The 18,062-nt window shown below is 45.0% G+C and overlaps 1 protein-coding gene across 2 annotated transcripts in view; it reads right to left on the bottom strand.

Moving 5' to 3' along the window:
- Positions 1–14,837, bottom strand: part of ARHGAP26 (Rho GTPase activating protein 26) — a 474,825-nt gene extending 459,988 nt beyond the window's left edge. For both annotated transcript variants that reach the window (XM_068979311.1, XM_068979312.1), the window contains exon 1: positions 14,684–14,837. In XM_068979311.1, the coding sequence (XP_068835412.1) occupies positions 14,684–14,837 (154 nt within the window). The remainder of the gene's footprint in view (positions 1–14,683) is intronic.
- Between the last annotated feature and the right edge of the window lie 3,225 nt (positions 14,838–18,062).

Below are 18,062 nucleotides of genomic sequence, written 5' to 3'. Positions count from 1 at the left end.
AGGCTGAGAACCCACTGAGATCAGAAGAGAGATAAGGAGGAGCTGGTGCCAGAAATGAGTTCTCCAATGGCACCTTGGAGGCACCCCAGCCCTCTCTAGGTTTGGTGCACAGCTCGTCCTCCAGAGCCATCAGCCAGTCCCTCTGCGGCTCTCCTGGAGACAGGGTGCCCCCACCAGCAGTGCAACAACAGCTCAGTCAGCTCATTATGCTTCTTCTAGCTTTTTAAACAAAAACCATGCAATATAATCACAGGCTCTGCTCCCACATGACTTTAACCCTGACAGGACTCACTGGGGAAATGTGTGTCATGTGACTGTGAGCAGAAAGTTTCCCTTCAGGAGCTTCCCATCCTCCCCAGGCTCATGGGACAACTGGATCCTAGGCGTGCAGCCACATGCTGAGATGTTCTGAAACGGGAGAACCTGTACCCTTTGGAGCCAATTCCCCATCATTCCTTAACCTGCTCTAATGGTTCCTTCCAGAGACAAATCTAGAAATGACAGTAGTGACATTCCAACCGCAAAGGACTTACCATGGGCCTGCTCACCCCACTGGTCACGATACCTGTGATAATTTCATTTACTCCTCACAATAATATTGGATAGTGGATATGTATCACCCTTGCACTTAAACTGCTTTCTCTGGTTTCCAAGGGCAAAATTCAAAGGCTTCAGGCAAGCCCTCACCCACACTGCCCAGGAAGACACACCTCATACTTAATCAGAACAAATCTCTCCATCCCTATTCCACCCACCTCTTCTGCCGAATGCTGATGCTGCCCACAATTTTGGCCCCCGCGCTCTCCTCTCCATGCCAGTGGTTCTCCAACTGTGCTGCACATTTGCAGTACCTGGGGTGCTTTTAAAATTCCCCTGGCACAAGTTGCAACCCAGACAAATTACATTAGAATCTCTGGGGTGAGTCCCAGACTCCCAGTGACTTCAATGGACTGCTTGGGCCTCTGATAGCACCTGGTGAGACCCAAACCCACAGCAGTACCCCCTCTCTCTCTGGGGCCCCTGGCCTGTTTTTCCCTCCACCTAGTAGGTGTCTCCACCTGTAGGTCCCATGCAAATAACGCAGCAAGGACTCTTAGCCCCGTGTCCCCCACCAGTTCAGCCAGGGACACCCCTGTTTCCCCTTCCTCTGTTCTCCTCTTCAGTCACACCAGGTCTTCTGTGAAAAGTGCCATGGTATCTTGATTTTTCTTCTATAATTTATGGGTGTTTGTTTGAATATTCAAATAATGATTCCACTGAGTAAAACAGATTTTCAAGAAGTGCACTCCCTGCAACTGGCTTTGCATACTCCCTGGCACACTGCCACCTACCCCGACGCCAGCACCTGAGTCTGAGAAGCACGTCTCTGCCCTTCCCTCCCTCCTAGCACAATGGCCACATGCTGTCTGTTCTCTGATGCGCCTCTGCTCCAGGACAGCGCAAAGCAGAGGGAAGCTCAAATCACTGATAAAATATAGTTCTATTTTAGATCATACAACAACAAATACTTTTCAATGTAATGATTATGAATTAATGACCACTTGAAGATACCCTAGGAAAAAAATATTACTAACCACATCAAAGCCATGATTTCAGGATGCTATAATGTTCTCTTTTGAAATAAATGTAATTTTTAATGAGTAGACTTTTTCAAAATAAATAAACCGTGATAAGATGGGGCAGAAATGACCTAGGTGATTTTAGAAGACTGATGGTTAGGAACACTGCCTCCCTGGACTTGCCTTTCCCTAAGTCCTCTGCTAGCTCCCCAGAGATCCTCTTAACCTGCCAGGAATCGTTGTACTGCGGACGGTCTGGGCTTCCCTGGCCTCCTGAAGATGCCGAGCAACCAGAGCAGTCACTATGCTCGCCTCATCCCAGAACCCCACTACCAGGAGCCTTCCACCCCAATGTGAGTGGTCCCAGGCACTGAAATAGAGACCACAGACAATACGTGCCCTCCATCAGGGAAAGTGCCAAGCTCTGCTGAAGAGGCAGCCAGCAGAGAGAGGTCAGACAAAAATGCCCAGCTCCCTTGCCACTTCCCAGAAAAGCTTCATGGACAGACAAGCTGTGCCTACTGGCTCAGAATAAAAGTCTTCTGTCGACAGAGGTGGGAGCCTGCCCTCCTTCACACCTGACAAACCTCCAAAGTAAAGCACACACTGCACCAAGATAGAACTCAGCAGCACCCTCACCAGAAGCACAGACAAGCTCTCCGGGAGCCCCACGCACAACTGATCACCAGGCCAGCTCTGGCTCATTTTAGGGAGCAATTTTGTTGTCACTTCTGATCCCAGAATGAAGTACACACAAACTGAGGAGTAGGAAATGGACAAAACTCGAAGCATTGCTTTACTGCAGTGCCACTCTATGATAAACCAAATGATGAATTTCCTTTCTACTCCAAAAATGTGATTTATAAAATTCAGTTCACTCAGAACTTTTCAGAAGCACTCCTATGAGATATCCATTGAAATGAAAAGTGTACGTACCCTCTGGCCCGGCAGTTCCATTTCCAGAATTCACCCTACAGATGTACTCACTCATCTGCTCATAACAGGTGGTACGAGGAGGTTCACAGCAGCATTGCTTATAGTAGCAAAAGGTTGGAAATTATCTAAATGTCTTTTATTTGGTGGTGGTTTAGTCGCTAAGTCACGTCTAACTCTTGCAACCCCATGGGCTGTAGCCCACCAGGCTCCACTGTCCATGGGGTTTCCCAGGCAAGAATACCGGAGTGGGTTGCCATTTCCTTCTCCAGGGGAACTTCCTGACCCAGGAATCGAACCCACATCTCCTGCACTGCAGGCAGAGTCTTTACCAGTTGAGCCACCCAGGAAGTCTGATTAAATAAATTATGTCCATACAGTGCCATACAATGCAATGCTAAAAATGAATTTGCTCTATATGTACCAAAGTTGAATAATATTCAAAATCCATTAAAATAGTACAAAATGCAAATATATGCAAAACAGTGCATATGGCTTGCTACCGGAGAAATATATAAATATGTATTTGCTGGCACATGCATAAATTATATCTGAAAAATACTCAAGAATGGATGAAATGCTGTCTCCAGTAGAAGAACCAGGAATCTGGAGACAGGAGGCATTTAAGGATGCTTGCATTCCTTCCTGTCCCTTCTAAATTGTATACTATTTACAGGTATTACTTAGTGACATAAACTTTTTAAAAAGAAACATAGGTATGAATTAAAGTAAAAATGCCATTTTAATTTCATCTCACTTGCTCAAATAATAATCATCTTGTATACTTGACCCACCAGTGTAATAACAAGACAGTCAGGAATCTGTTATGGTTTGGACTCAATCTGTTTGACAGTCTCTGTGGCATAGAAACAGCCTCAAGTTCAACTCGATCTACCTGGAAACCTATCTAAAGTCTCACAGGAGAAGCCACTTCATCTTTTCAAAGTGTTCAAATCAGCCTGGAATAAACTTAAAAGCACATTTGACAGCAAGATCAGATGAGCTCTGAAATCAACCTGTGGTGTCTTTACAAACCATATAAAATGGGGTTTCTTGTGGCTTTTCCTGTGTGGCAGCAGCGGGAATCAACCGTAGCTACTGGCTTGGCCAAAGGAAGCCAGCCAGTTAGCAAGGTTTGATCCAGAATTCCCAAGCCCCTCAACCCTTTATCCATCTGGCAAAGAAAACACACACACACAGACACCCCCTCAGCCCCAGGAATCTCCACTTTCTAAATATAGTAACACTGCCCAAGCCTCCAGGCTCACCCCCTGCAGCATTCCGTGCCTTCCTACCAAGGTGAAATGAGCCAGATATAAACATGCCGTGACAGCTTCTGGGCCACACTGCCAAGCTGTTTTCCTTACTATTTCCTCTCTTTCTCCACTCTGCGTTTCTACAAAATGTGTAAACTCCAGGGACTCTAATTTGTAAATATTCCTCTGGCCACTAAGGCTATTTTCTTCATCCTAACAAATGTGATTTCCCTGAAATTTGAGGTTGGAACAGCCTATTAGATATGGGCAAAGCCACATCCCATGTCCCATTTTATCTGTAAGAACTTAGAGCTCAGAAAGGGTATCAGACAGGTCCAACGTTAATTAGGACACAGCCAATTAATTGTAATCTCTCTCTCTTTTCTAGCCCCTGGTTCCTTCAGAATCCATGCCAGCACCTAAAACAAGAGCTTGTCCTGTTAAGGACGCTTCCAATTAAAGCAAAACATTAAGCTTCAGAAACAATCTAACAACACACTTAAAACAGTGCCAGACAAATACCAACTTGACAGGGGTGCCAAGGACCTAAAGAGTCAATGTCAAGGAACTTGTAAAGAAAAAAAAAAAATAGATGGGAGCTGGCAATAATTCCGCTTTAAGGAATCAACCCCCATGGAACTACTACGAGCCACACAGAAAGGACAGTGTGCAAACCATCACTGTAGCACTTTCTCTGATAGTGAAAAGTGAGGCAATCCAAATATCCCTCAACAGGAGAAGGGTTAAATCAGCCATGGTGTCGCCACATAGCAGTGCTCTCTGCAGGTGCTAAAAAGAATACACTGTATATGTGTACTCTAAGACGTAATATCAACCAGAAAAGCAAAACACAGACTAATTCATATCCTGTAACTCCACTTAGGAAAACAACAAATACGCACAGAAAAAGGATGAGTTAAAAGAGCACATCGGTGGCTAACTCATGCAAGGGGGTGCTTTACTCTGTATACTTCCACACTCTGTCATTCTTTTATGAGTGTATGCATGAAATGTGTAATTTTTTGTCTTTGCACGATAAGATTAGGTCATCCATTTACACTGTTCATCTTCCCCCAAACCTAATCCTTCCCAAGTCATCCTTATTTCAGAAAATAGCACCATCATTCACATAACTGCTCGGCTGCTAAGTCACTTCAGTCGTGCCCAACTCTGTGCGACCCCATAGACGGCAGCCCACCAGGCTCCCCCGTCCCTGGGATTCTCCAGGCAAGAACACTGGAGTGGGTTGCCATTTCCTTCTCCAATGCATGAAAGTGAAAAGTGAAAGTGAAGTCGCTCGGTCGTGTCTGACTCTTTGCAACCCCATGGACTACAGCTCACCAGGCTCCTCCGTCCATGGGATTTTCCAGGCAAGAGTACTGGAGTGGGTTGCCATTGCCTTCTCCGTAACTGCTCTAGCTAAAAACATCTGAATCATTCTTGATTTTTAGTCTCAAAGCCTAAATCCAATCAAATAGTACATCTTGTGGGCTTCCAAAAACACCCAGAATCTGACCTACATCTCCAACACTGCCCCCTAGCCCAAGGTGCAACTGCCTCTTACTTCACCTATTATACAGCCTCCTAACTGCTCTCCTTGCCTCCATTCTTGCCCCACTAAATTATTCTCTACACAGTGGTCCCCATAATCTCTTAAAGCACAAGAAGGATGATGTCACAACCTTCCCCTGACTTTCCATCACACTCAGAATGAAACTCAAAGTCCCTTTGGGAGTCAAGACCTCGAGGACTTGGCTCCCAGCCTCTCTCCCTGTTCATCTGCCATCGCTCTGCTCCAGCTACACTGGCCTCCCTGCGAGCCCCGGGACACCCCATAATTCCTCTCACCTCACAACTTCTGCATCTGTTACCGCAACCTTAAAAGCCCTTCCTCGAGGCCAAGGCTTGGATGACAAGGTAAGAGCAAAGTAAGACTCCATGTTTGTTGAATGAAAGCCTTCCTCTGGTGGCCTAAGATATACAATTTAAAACATACTGGGTTATAATTTTAAAAATTAAAACTTGAGTCAGTCAGAAATGTATGACACTTAACTTCATACTGGCACCTCTCCTTTGGCTAACTTTCAAAAATGCAATGGCCTAGACCGGGTAACAAAGTCACCTTCATGAACTGCATTCCCCAAAAGCTGCATGGTGACAACACTTTCTCCCTGACCCATTCTCATTTTGTCAATTCATGGGGTTTGTGATCATTAGCTTACATTGGCCAGCATTAGGAAGTTCAGCCTGGGGCCTCTCCCCAGAGGGACACTGACTGGCCTAACTAGAGCAGAAATCTGAACCATAGCCTTGTCAGAATCACCTCTCAAGCCCTGGGATGTGAAACTGATCAATCAAGTACATCTGAGGTTGAAGCAAGTAGAAGCAAAAAGTCCCCAAATGAGTGCAAATAAAGTATACCCAATGGTGTTCACTTACTCATCAAAAGTTTTATGGAAAAAGTAAAAGAATTAAGGGCTTCCCAGGAGGCTCAGTGGTAAAGAATGCAATGCAGGAGATGCAGGTTTGATCCCAGGGTCTGGAAGAGTCCCTGGAGAGGGAAATGGCAACTCACTCCAGTATTCTTGCCTAGGAAATCCCATGGATGGAGGAGCCTGGCGGGCTATGGTCCACAGGATCACAAACAGTCAGATACAACTTGGAAACTGAGCATGTACGCACGAAAGGATTAAAAAAACAATCCAAGATATAAACAGTGCCCATCTAAAAGATCTGAACAGACACTTCAGCAAAGAAAATGCACCAGTGGCCAATGAGCTTATGAAAAGATGCTTGACATTGTAAGTATCACAGAAATGCAAACTAAAACGAAGAGGTACCTCTTCCCACCCACTGGGATGGCTACAATCAAAAAGACAGACAATAGCAGGTATTGGTGATAATGTGGAGAGACTGGAACCCTTGGATGTTCCTGAGGGGAATTTAAAAGAATGCCTCTGGTACAGAATAGAGTTTTGCAGGCTTTTACAAAATTAAACCTAAGTTTATCTATGCATCCTAGTAATTCTACTCCTAGGTGGGAAATTAAATAAGAAATGAAACCATATGTCCATACAAAGACATGTATTTCACAGGCTGAAACTCTTCTGCATGATACTGTTAAGGTCAACACATTTGTCAAAACCCACAGAATATACAACACAAAGAATGAACCCTTGTGTAAACTATGGACTTGAGTTATAACACTATGTCATTATTGTAACAAATGTACTATCTGAGAGAAATGGGTGTGAGAGGCTATATGGGAACTTTCTATACTTTCCACTCAGTATTTCTGTAAACCTGAAACTGCTCTAAAAAATAAAGCTTATTAATCATATTTTTTAAAAAGGAGGGAAGGGGGAACTTAAGCCTCAAATCAGTGGGCTGAGTGCTATAGATGATTGTTATTTAGTCGTTGAGTAGTGTCCAACTCTTTTGCGACCCCAGTGAATACAGCCCTCTGTCCATGAGATTTCCCAGGCAAGAATACTGGAGTGGATTGCCATTTCCTTCTCCAGAGGATCTTCCTGACCCAGGGATCAAACCTATGTCTCCTGCATTGAAGGCAGATTCTTTACACTGAGCCACGTGGGAAATTTTGTACAGATTATAGATGCAATTTATTCAGTCCAATCCAGAACTGAATAACTGAATTAAAGTGGAAGGACTTTTTTTAAAGCCAGTGTTATATAAAAACTACAAAATCTTGTTTGGATATAATTTGCAGATGTTTATATTTGTATGAGTAATATTCCAAATGTCAGTATTGCAAATTACCACCATTTACAAATAATTAGGAAATGCTTTTTCTTCTTTTATTCGAAAGGTGTTAAAGCAAAGCAAAAGAGCTGAGAAAAAAACTTTTTGTTACCTAACTCCATATGCATTTGATCCTTTAGGATTTGGTAAGTAAAAAATAATATTAGTCCTAAACAAAGCAGGTTGGTACTGAAGAGCCTTTGGGAGTTTATACTATTAACGAAGGATTCATCTCACTACTGCAAAAACCTACATCAAATCCTAAAGAAGTACAAAAGTGGTGTTTTAAGCACACCACTCTTGATTTTTTTTTCCACTCTCGTTTTAATGAGCAAAAAGGACGAACTATTTATCTTAACAAATCAGACCCAGGAACAGGTTTTTGGCCTCCATGTTCAACTCTTTACTACCCAGTTAAAAGAGAATAACTTTCATTCACAAAATAAGTAAGTTGTGGAATGTGATGCATAGCATGGTGACTGTAGTTAATAGTACTATAATTTGAAAGCTGCTAAGAGAATAGATCTTAAAAGTTCTCATCACAAGAAAAAAAATTCGTAATATATGTATGGTGATGGATGTTAACTAGACATACTGTGGCGATCATTTCATAATATATACAAATAGTGAATCGTGACATTGTACACCTAACACTAAAAAAATGTTCTGTGTCAATTATATCTCAATTTTTAAATATTTCAACTGAAAAAAGAAATGTTAGAAAAGTATGCATTTTCTAAATAACATTAAAAAAAGAGAGAAACTCACTGGTAATCAGTGCTACCCCCAAAGAGCAACTCTACTGCTTCAAAAAGCCAAGAAGTAGTCAGGCACCCTTTACTTATGCCTCACTAGCCTACAATGGGTCTTTAATCCTACGATGATGAGAGCACAAAACTTCAGAGCACAATACAAATCTTGGCTATTCTTTGCAACCAGGACTCAGAGACTGAAAAACAATGGGTACAATATTCTCACTTAATCTAACACCTGCTGCACATTTCTCCTGTCTAGCGTCTACCTCTGAAGAATTTGTATCTTCACTGGCAAAGTGTTTACTGAAGCACTGATGGCTCATGTTTAAGAGAAGCCCTGCAGTCCGTTGCCAAGTTCAAAACTTGCCTACACAACTTCCTGGCTCTGTGACCTGAGACAAGTTATCCTAACTGCAAAATGCAGGTGAATAAGAGTATTCACCTCGTAGGACGGCGCTGCAGGTGAATAAGAGTATTCACCTCACAGGACTGCGTTAAGGACCCATGAGACAGTGTGTGCACTTAGCATAGGGCTGGGCCCTTGGTGAGTGTTTCGAGAACAAGAGCTGCTGGCAAGGTTCCAGGTTTTCTGTTTGCTTGTTTGTTGAGAAAACTGACAGTGCTCCCAAGGTCTTAACAGCATGTATGTGCTAGAGCTTGACTGAACATCAAGTCTGCCTGATAACAGAGGCCTGGCTCTCTGAATTGCACTATGTGCCCCAGGTCTGGGTCTCCTCAGCCTGCACATTACCAGTTCCAAGTTAATTCTGTAGAGTTCACTTCTTAAATGAACTTAATGCTGAGATATGTTCCCCATCTACATAAAGGGGCCAGAAGAGAAGTGGCTCAGTCGTGTCCAACTCTTTGCAACCCTATGGACCGTAGCCTACCAGGCTCCTCCGTCCCTGGGATTCTCCAAGCAGGAATACTGGAGTGGGTTGCCATTTCCTTCTCCAGGAGATCTTCCCAACCCAGGGATAGAACCTGGGTCTCCCGTATTGCAGGCAGACGCTTTACCATCTGAGGCACCAGAGCCACATCCAGGATGTATTCTTGGAAGACATCCTGCGGAAGGACTTCTATAAAGAGAGTGCCCACTAGTATTACTAATGTTCAGAATCCAGATCATTGTGAAATGCAGAAGAGCAGTTACCAATGGAGGATTAGAAACAATTTTCAATACACTGAAGATATATATGCTTATTCTGGGCATCCCTTGTGGCTCAGCTGGTAAAGAATCCACCTGCAATGCGGGAGACCTGGGTTTGATCCCTGGGCTGGGAAGATCCCCTGGAGAAGGGAATGGCTACCCACTCCAGTATTCTGGCCTGGAGTACGCAGAGTTGGACACAACTGAGCAACTTTCACTTTCACTTTTTTTTCATGCTTCTTCTAGAACACATCTATTAGACTGGACGTTTAGACTACAGCAATTAATGACAGCTTGCATTATTTAAGAATGTAGATATGAGATAATTTTTACTTCTTTTCCCCCCATAATATGAGGTCAGGGCCCCACTGAGCCTCATGAATGCCCTCTAGTAAATATTATCAAAACTATTTAAATCTCATTCTTTTTTTTTCCCCCTAAGTAATGTACTATCTAAATGTTCTTTCTTCATGCCTTAGCAAAAAACCTTTTAAGTATGACCTCACTTAAGTATACCAGACTTTTTATCCATCTCTCCATTTGGTTCAAGGTCCAAAATACAGCATTTTGCTTTGTTCATGTACAGTTATTACGACAGATTTCTACAACTCTTATTTGTGTTAAAAGATAAATGTGCCTTGAATTTAAGATTTGATATTGACAGACAAATACATAGCAGCTAAAATTTATTGCTGTGTTTTTTACTGGCATTCTTATTAATTTATTTCTGTTAAAATTCACTGTGATTGCCTTGGAAATGTGATGCAGGTCAGAATTACTAACCTCTGAGAATGCAGTGATAAAGGCATATCATACCCAAAAAGCCTCAGGAAAACTATAGGCTGAACTAGAGAAACACAGATACACTCATTTCACTTTACTCAAAAAAAAAAAGTGTCACCCAACAAGATATCAACCCCAGAGAAAGGCTTTATTCAGTATCACACTCTCTGCCCCAAGTTGACTGAAAGCTGACTGACAGAAGGGGTTGGATCCTTGTTCTAGTTTTGGTAGTCTCTTCCCTGGTGGCTAGGATGATAAAAAATCCACCTGCAATGCAGGAGACTTGGGTTCGATCCCTGGATTGGGACGATCCCCTGGAGAAGGAAATCGCAACCAGCTCCAGTATTCTTGCCTGGAGAATTCCATGGACAGAGGAGCCTGGCAGGCTAGTCCATGGGGTCACAGAGTCAGACACGGCTGAGCTACTAACACTTTCACTTTCTGTATCCTTGAAAGAGCCAGGAACTAGAATGAATCCATCTTTCCATCTCATGAGACAACTGGGTTTTCTCCTAGGACACAGTTCAGTCTCTGGGACCTCACCCCTACTTAAACCCCACTGTAGGAGAGTAGCTTATGGTTCAAAGTTTCCCACCTGAAATTCCAATCAAGAACTCAGTGCCTCAAGTTGCCCACCACCATCTAAGAGAAAACCATTAAAATTACACTTCTGATATACAGAATAGGAAAATCAATAGAGACAGAAAATACATCAGTGCTTGACGAGGGCTTGGAGGGCAGGAGAATGGGGAGGGAGGACTTGGAAGAAAATGGTGGGGGCTGACTGTTTATGGTAATGGAATTTCTTTTGGAGGTGATGAAAATATTCTAAGATTGATTGTGGTGACAGCTGTATAGCTCTGTGGATGTACTAAGAACCACTGAACTGGATGCTTTAAGAGGGTGAACAGATTACATCTCAATAAAGTTGATATTCTAAAATGTGAATTCCTGCCCCATCCCTCCCACCTAAGTCTATTAAAGTAAGAGAATTCACTCTATCTTAGAAAGAAGTCAAATTGAAAGGGGCATATCCCCAGGAACAAGTCCATAAACCAACTGAAGGTGGAAAGAAAACAGTTCCTGAAAACCACCTCTCAAAACCAAAAGCCTAATTCACTTTCCCAGTTCTATGAAATCACATTTGGTTTGCCATGAAGTCCATGAGACAGACAGAAATGAAGTTCAGTGCACTTGTGTAGACAATTCTGCTATTAGTGACTCTTGCTCTGAGTCTTGACATTCTGGAAGATAATAATAGCTGCCATTAACTAAGCAGCACTACACACCAGGCTCCAAGCTAAGTGCTTTCTTTACATGCACGTTTCATTTCGTGCTCACAACAGCCCTAGGAGGTCAGCGTGGCTCTTCCCATTTTACACAGGAGGAGCTCAGGCTTAGTGCCTTGCCCAGTAAGTGATAAGGTCAAGAACACAGAAAATCCTAAAACTTAATTCTACAAGTCTGAACGTCATCGCCAGCCTCTATTATCTCTCCAGAAAGAAAAAAGGACCAAAGCACACTGAATCCTCTGGACTGAGACAGATTAATCAGGTCAAGGAAAGAGTGCTCACAGAAAATGCCTAGACAAATTAGCACAGAAGAAATTGACTGGGAGTCACCACATCAAACAAGAACTTTCTCCAAAGGCAAGAGTTTTTGAAATGCAGATCCCAAATTATTTTATTGCTTAGCTGCCATGTGTCCAGCCCAGAGGTTTGAGCTCCAGGGAAAGACTTCTAGGAGTTCGTTTGTTTACCAGATTCTCAAGGGTATTCGATAGACAACAGACCTACACAACATTTCTACTTCACAGTTAAGTGCACAGGCTCTGGAATCAGATAACTTATGTTTAAGTACACTTAACTGCTGTGATGCCTTGGGCAGGTGACTGATCTCTCTGATTTTCAGTTTCCTCATTCATAAAGAGCAATGATCTAGCTGAACTTCAGCAATCCCTGGAGGCCAGTATTATAGCCTCAGATTAACACACAAAGGAAATCTAAACCCAAAGATCTGTGCATACTAATTATAAAATAAAGCCATAAAATTTTAGAGAGGGAAGAGCCTATAAATCATCTAAACCAATGTTACTTTTACACAATTATGTATTTTTACATATATATATATTTTTAAAACGCTTTACATTTTGCAGAAGTGATAAAGATGATCCAAAGAAAATGAATACACATATACTAGCATAGTAATATGCCATGCAAGAAGGACCCAATGATAACACAATGCCTGAAGTTCAGGAAATAATAATCCTCTCCACCTTCTTTAAGAAGGCATGTGGCACCTGTTCAAGCACTAATAAGAGTAGAAGAGAATAGTTAGTAATAGAGCTGGATATTAAGAGATTAGAACACCTAGCTCTCCCCCACGTTATAGAGCTGGTCCATTCATTAGACAATTTAAAAAACTCTTTTTATCACCTGTACTGTTTCCTCCGACCCAAAGAATTCTTAAGTTCCTCCCCCATACACACCTTAAAAATAGTGGCAAGCAGATAAACTGCCAATCACATAAAGGCATCTTCCTCAGACTCAAGGCTAAGATACAGAATGCAAGTCCAAATTCCAACACTCTTGGACCAGGGGCTCCATTCTGGGCAAGAGGAATGAGACAGAATTAAGAGCTCAACATCAGCAGGGACTTCATCTCTGGCTCAGACCCTGCGGGGGACAAAAACAGCCCTGCTCTCAGAGCGGTGAGACTCTCAGCCAGTGACTCTTTCAAGCCTGCTTTCTCATTTGAAAGATGAGTTCTAATACGTGAGATAATTTGTGGGTGAAGCAGTGCCTAGTATGGAGTAAGTCTCCACAGCCACAGGAACAACAGAACAGTCACTACTACATCCTCAGTGCCCAGGGTAATATCGCGCACACAGCAGGCACTCCAGATGTTTGCTGAATAAAGCAGAGGCCCAATTAAAGCCAGTCTGAGATTCAAACAAAATGTGTGGGCCCAACCTGTAAGTGAGCCCCTAACTTACTCCAAACTAGGGGTTACATATTCTAAGGACGGCCCTGGTCATCAACAAAAGAAGAGTCTATTCATTTGCTTCAGGTCACAGCCTCCAACAGAGACCCTGCCTCTGAAGAGCCTCAGCACACCAAAGTTCTACTTTTATTTCACCTCAAAAGACTACCACTTGCTGCCCTGGGGCTCCTCTGTCTTCTTCATCTTTAGAAACAACAGGCTCACAAAATGACATCTCAGGCACTTGACTTTAAGTCTCCTTTAAAGAGACTTGGTGACAATTCTCAGGCCCACGGCTGCACTCTACCAAGACAAGCTTTCCTAGTTGAAAGATATCACCTATTAAGAAATGCAGCAAAGAGAAAGGAAAAGTCAAGTGAAAGACAATTCCACTATCTGCCTTTATGTTATTTCTGATTCTTAAAAATAAAAGATGGACCAAATTATTCTTAAATGGGTAGACAGAAAAGGCACCCAAAAAAAGGAGCTCAGCAATCCAAGGCATCCATCCCTAGAGCACTCGTTTGGCCAGAAGGAGACACTCTCTGGCTCTGCAAATGACAAGGGAAATCATACACAGAATGTAAATTTCATTTCTCCCCTGCCAAAGGGAAATTTGCAAAAATGGTTTTGCAAAAGGTTCGAAAATCTCTAAGGATAAGTTTAAACTTCTTTCTGAGCGAAGATCGAGGACATTCCTTCCCAAACCTTTGAGTTTTCAAGGATATTGGGAGAGGTAAAAAAGGAGTGTGAGGGAGCGAGAGAGGGAGAGGATATGTTCGTTCTATTTTTAAACCCTCGCCCACAGTTTAGAGTAAAGGAACACTCTGATTCTGTACTCCCACCCCTATCACCTTCTGCTAAACACAGGAATCAGAACCTGCACACGTACGTGGCCCTGATTCTAGACCTGGTGGGTTAAAAGCTGCCACTATTCCAAAGAATCGCGAGCTGACCAACCACCCTACCCAGCCCTTTTCTGGGAAGGGAAGGAGATCTCTCGGAGACCCCGGCGGCCCTGAGCAGGCGGGAGTGAAGCAGGCACAACCCGCCTTTTCCTGAGGGGAGGCAGCGCCCCCTTGGCGGGGCACGCTCCATTCCCACGGCTGGGCACTCAGGGGTGAGCAACTCTCTCCCAAGGAAGTCGGAGTCGTGGACGCGAAGGGGTTTCCCAATATGCTACGGTGCTCCAGGCACTCCAGTCCCACTCCTGAGACACCTGTGTGACGCGCACACCCACCCGCGGCGCCCCAGAGCGCTACTCGCGCTCGGTCACCTCCCAGTCCCCCCGGAACGCAAACGGCCGGGTGACGGGTCTCTGCCTTCACTGTCTTGTTGCTAGCTCGCCCATTTTACGTATTCTTTCCGCTTCGCGACAAGGGTCTACGCCCGTCCCTCAGCGCCCGGGGGCAGAAATCCAGCCCGGCGCGGGACCCCTAGAGCGCCGCCCGACGGCCCCTCCCGCCCCGGGGCACCGTCCCCGCCAGGCTCCCGGGCACTCACTCTTGAGCGCGCTGATGAGTGACTTCCCGTCCTTGATGAGCTCCTTGATGAATTTGTTGGTCTTGTCCAGCTCCGCTTCGTGCGACTTCAGCGTCTCTCGGAAGTGAGGGCTGTCGAGGCAGCAGTCACTGAATTCGAGCGCGGGCAGCCCCATGGTGTCCGCGGCGCCCAGCCGGGGGGCGCGCCTCCCCCGGGGCTCCGGCGGCCCGCAGCCCGGAGCACGCACGCGGCGAGACCCTGGCCGGCACCCCCGACGGCCGCCGGCTCCACAGGTGTGGCGCCGGCTCGGTCTCAGCGCGGGGTCCGCGGGCGCGCACGACTCCTGAACAGAGCCTGGAGGCGAACGAAGAGCGTCTGCTCCAACGGCGTGTAACCGAGAGGGCGCGGAGCAGGAAGAGCAGCAGAGGACCCGCAGCGGCGACGGGAAGGGAACGAGCAGTCGAGCGAGTGCAGCAGCCGCCTGCCCGCCTCCTTCGCCAGTTCGCTCTCCTGCAGCTTCGAGCGCCCTCTCACAGCAGCCTCGGCCGCCCAGCCGGCGTCCGAGCCGGACGAACCTGCTAGCAATGACCTAATCCCAGCCAAGCCAATCAGAACCCCGTCTCAGCCCTACCCACGGGCCTTCCGAGGATGCCCGGCCCTTCCGCGACCATAACCCAATCAACGGGGTCCAGAGGCGGGGTCTAGGTCGGGGGCGTGGCCCACGCCACCGCCTAGGTCCGCAGCACAAGCTCCGCCCCCTCCCGTCTGCTCTGGGTTGCACAGTCGGAGCCAGGAAGGAACGAAGATTGCTGCCGCGTGGGCCAGCGCAGCGGCCGGGATCCGAGCCGGAGACGGTGCGTCTGCATATCTAGGGAGCGGAGGAGCCTAGATGTGCCGAACATGAAAAATCTAGGAATTTAGGGCTGCAGTTCCCCTAAGGCTGAGGCAATCGTGCTTACACTCAAAAGGCATTCCCCAGTCGGACACAACTGAAACGACTTAGCACTCGCGCACGTCCCAGGAGAACCCCGAGCGTACCAAGCGACCACGTCGCCCCTAGACACAAGCTCCTTCTTCCACTCAAGCAAAACATACTTACATCTTAAAATTACCAGCTCTTCTGGCCTGCAGTCTTCCCGCCCCCTACAGTCCGGCCCCCTCAAGGCCACTCCTGCTCAAAACCCGCCCACGGCTGCCCCCAACCGAAAGATCTAACATCCTTTCAAGAATTTCAGCCGCCTGTTTTCCTGCTGCGCACCTCACACAATTTTACATAATTACGTCCACTGCCTGTAGTCCTTTGCAATAAATACTGTGAGTTTCAAGACTACGAAATGAGACACCGCCGCTTTCTTGTGCGCTGCGGCATCCCTAACGCCTAGAACAGTGGCTGGCATCTAGTAACAGATATTGAGCGCTTCCCTTGTGCTATATGTGCAACGGCGATTGATAAGGATTTGTGGAATAAATGAATGGATCCGTTCCCGTGTCCTTCTCCACCTTCCACTTTCCTGTAATGTGTTGCCCTATTGCCCTTGGGTTCCACCACAGTAATCAATCCAGGCAGCTCACTAACTGCACCTGTCAGTCTGGATCCCACAGTGTCCAGTGCTGAACTATAAAGTGCTAGAGGAAAGGGACTGTCTTTGAATAAATTATTCGTATGTCTAGGAAGGAGGAGCCCTCCAGTTAGGTGGTTTTGTATGTGTGTATGTGGCTTGTTTTTTGTTTGGTTGGTTGTCTTTGTTTTTGTTTTTACATAGGTCTGCTATGTGCAGGCACTAGACTAGATACTAGAGATGCAAAGATGAATAACACAGAATGAACCTGTCTGCTACTGGTTAGTGAGATAGAAAACCGACAAGCAATAGCAATGCTGCATAGTAAGTTGGGAACGTTGAGAAGGCAATGCTAACTCGGGAGCTAGAGAAGTCATCTACATGGAGGTATTGATTTATTAAATGCATGAATGAATGAATGTGATCTGTTTGCCAGTTGTAGCTACAAATTTAGACTTGATAGCAGGCCCAAACAGTTATCAAATGGATAATTAAAAGTCTGAAAATAGTTGTTCCTCAGTTGCCAAGAATGAGAAAGATGTGGAATGGAATTCCATGAAACTAAATCTGCTTAATGCTATATCTTGAGCACTTAAAAGTAGGTGTTCTGGCTCTTAAGTAATACATAACAAATCACACCAAAACTTAATAGATTAAAGCAAAATACGATCATTGTATTTTCTCTCCTAATCTCTGTGGATCAGGAATTTGGGGAAGAGCTTGACTGGGTTAATCAAGATTGCCAGGAGAAATATCAATAACCTCAGATATGCAGATGATACCACCCTTATGGCAGAAAGCGAAGAACTAAAGAGCCTCTTCATGAAAGTGAAATGAGGAGAGTGGAAAAGTTGGCTTAAAGCTCAACATTCAGAAAACTAAGATCATGGCATCCAGTCCCATCATTTCATGCCAAATAGATGGGGAAACAGTGGAAACAGTGAGAGGCTTTATTTTAGGGGGCTCCAAAGTCACTGATGGTCACTGCAGCCATGAAATTAAGATGCTTACTCCTTGGCAGTAAAGTTATGACCAACCTAGACAGCATATTAAAAAGCAGAGGCATTACTTTGCCAACAAAGGTCTGTCTAGTCAAGGCTATGGTTTTTCCTGTGGTCATGTATGGATGTGAGAGTTGGACTATAAAGAAAGCTGAGTGCTAAAGAATTAATGCTTTTGAACTGTGGTGTTGGAGAAGACTCTTGAGAATCCCTTGGACTGCAAGGAGGTCCAACCAGTCCATCCTAAAGGAGATCAGTCCTGAGTGTTCATTGGAAGGGCTGATGTTGAAGCTGAAACCCCAATACTTTGGCCACCTGATGTAAAGAGCTGACTCATTTGAAAAGGCCCTGATGCTGGGAAAAATTGAGAGCCAGAGGAGAAGGGAATGACAGAGGATGAGATGGTTAGATGGCATCACCAACTCAATGGACATGAGTTTGGGTGAACTCTGGGAGTTGGTGATGGATAGGGAAGCCTGGCGTGCTGTGATTCATGGGGTCGCAAAGAGTCAGACGCAACTGAACTGAACTGAAGTATAGGGATAGCATGTAAATTTCTTATGAACTTTATCCAGAATTTCCACAAAGACCCCTCACACTTTTGATAATATTATCAGAAGAAGAGAATCAGAATGTAGTAGTATTGAGTACAGTAACTGGCCCCTGGAAGATGCAGCTGTTTCTCTATTTCTAGAATGTAATCTTCATGAAATACAGTTTCTGTGTTATTCACTGTACAGCCCCAGCACCTAGAACAGCAATGGGCACTTCAAAGATGCACAATGCCAATGGGAGGGGCACTTCTTCAATAAGGAAGAAACAGTGACTCCTGTAACAGCA

The sequence above is a fragment of the Capricornis sumatraensis genome, chromosome 9 (assembly GCF_032405125.1).
Source record: "Capricornis sumatraensis isolate serow.1 chromosome 9, serow.2, whole genome shotgun sequence".
NCBI lineage: Eukaryota > Metazoa > Chordata > Mammalia > Artiodactyla > Bovidae > Capricornis > Capricornis sumatraensis.
The sequence above is the reverse complement of the archived record's forward strand: the minus strand, read 5'-3'. Positions and strand labels throughout refer to the sequence as shown.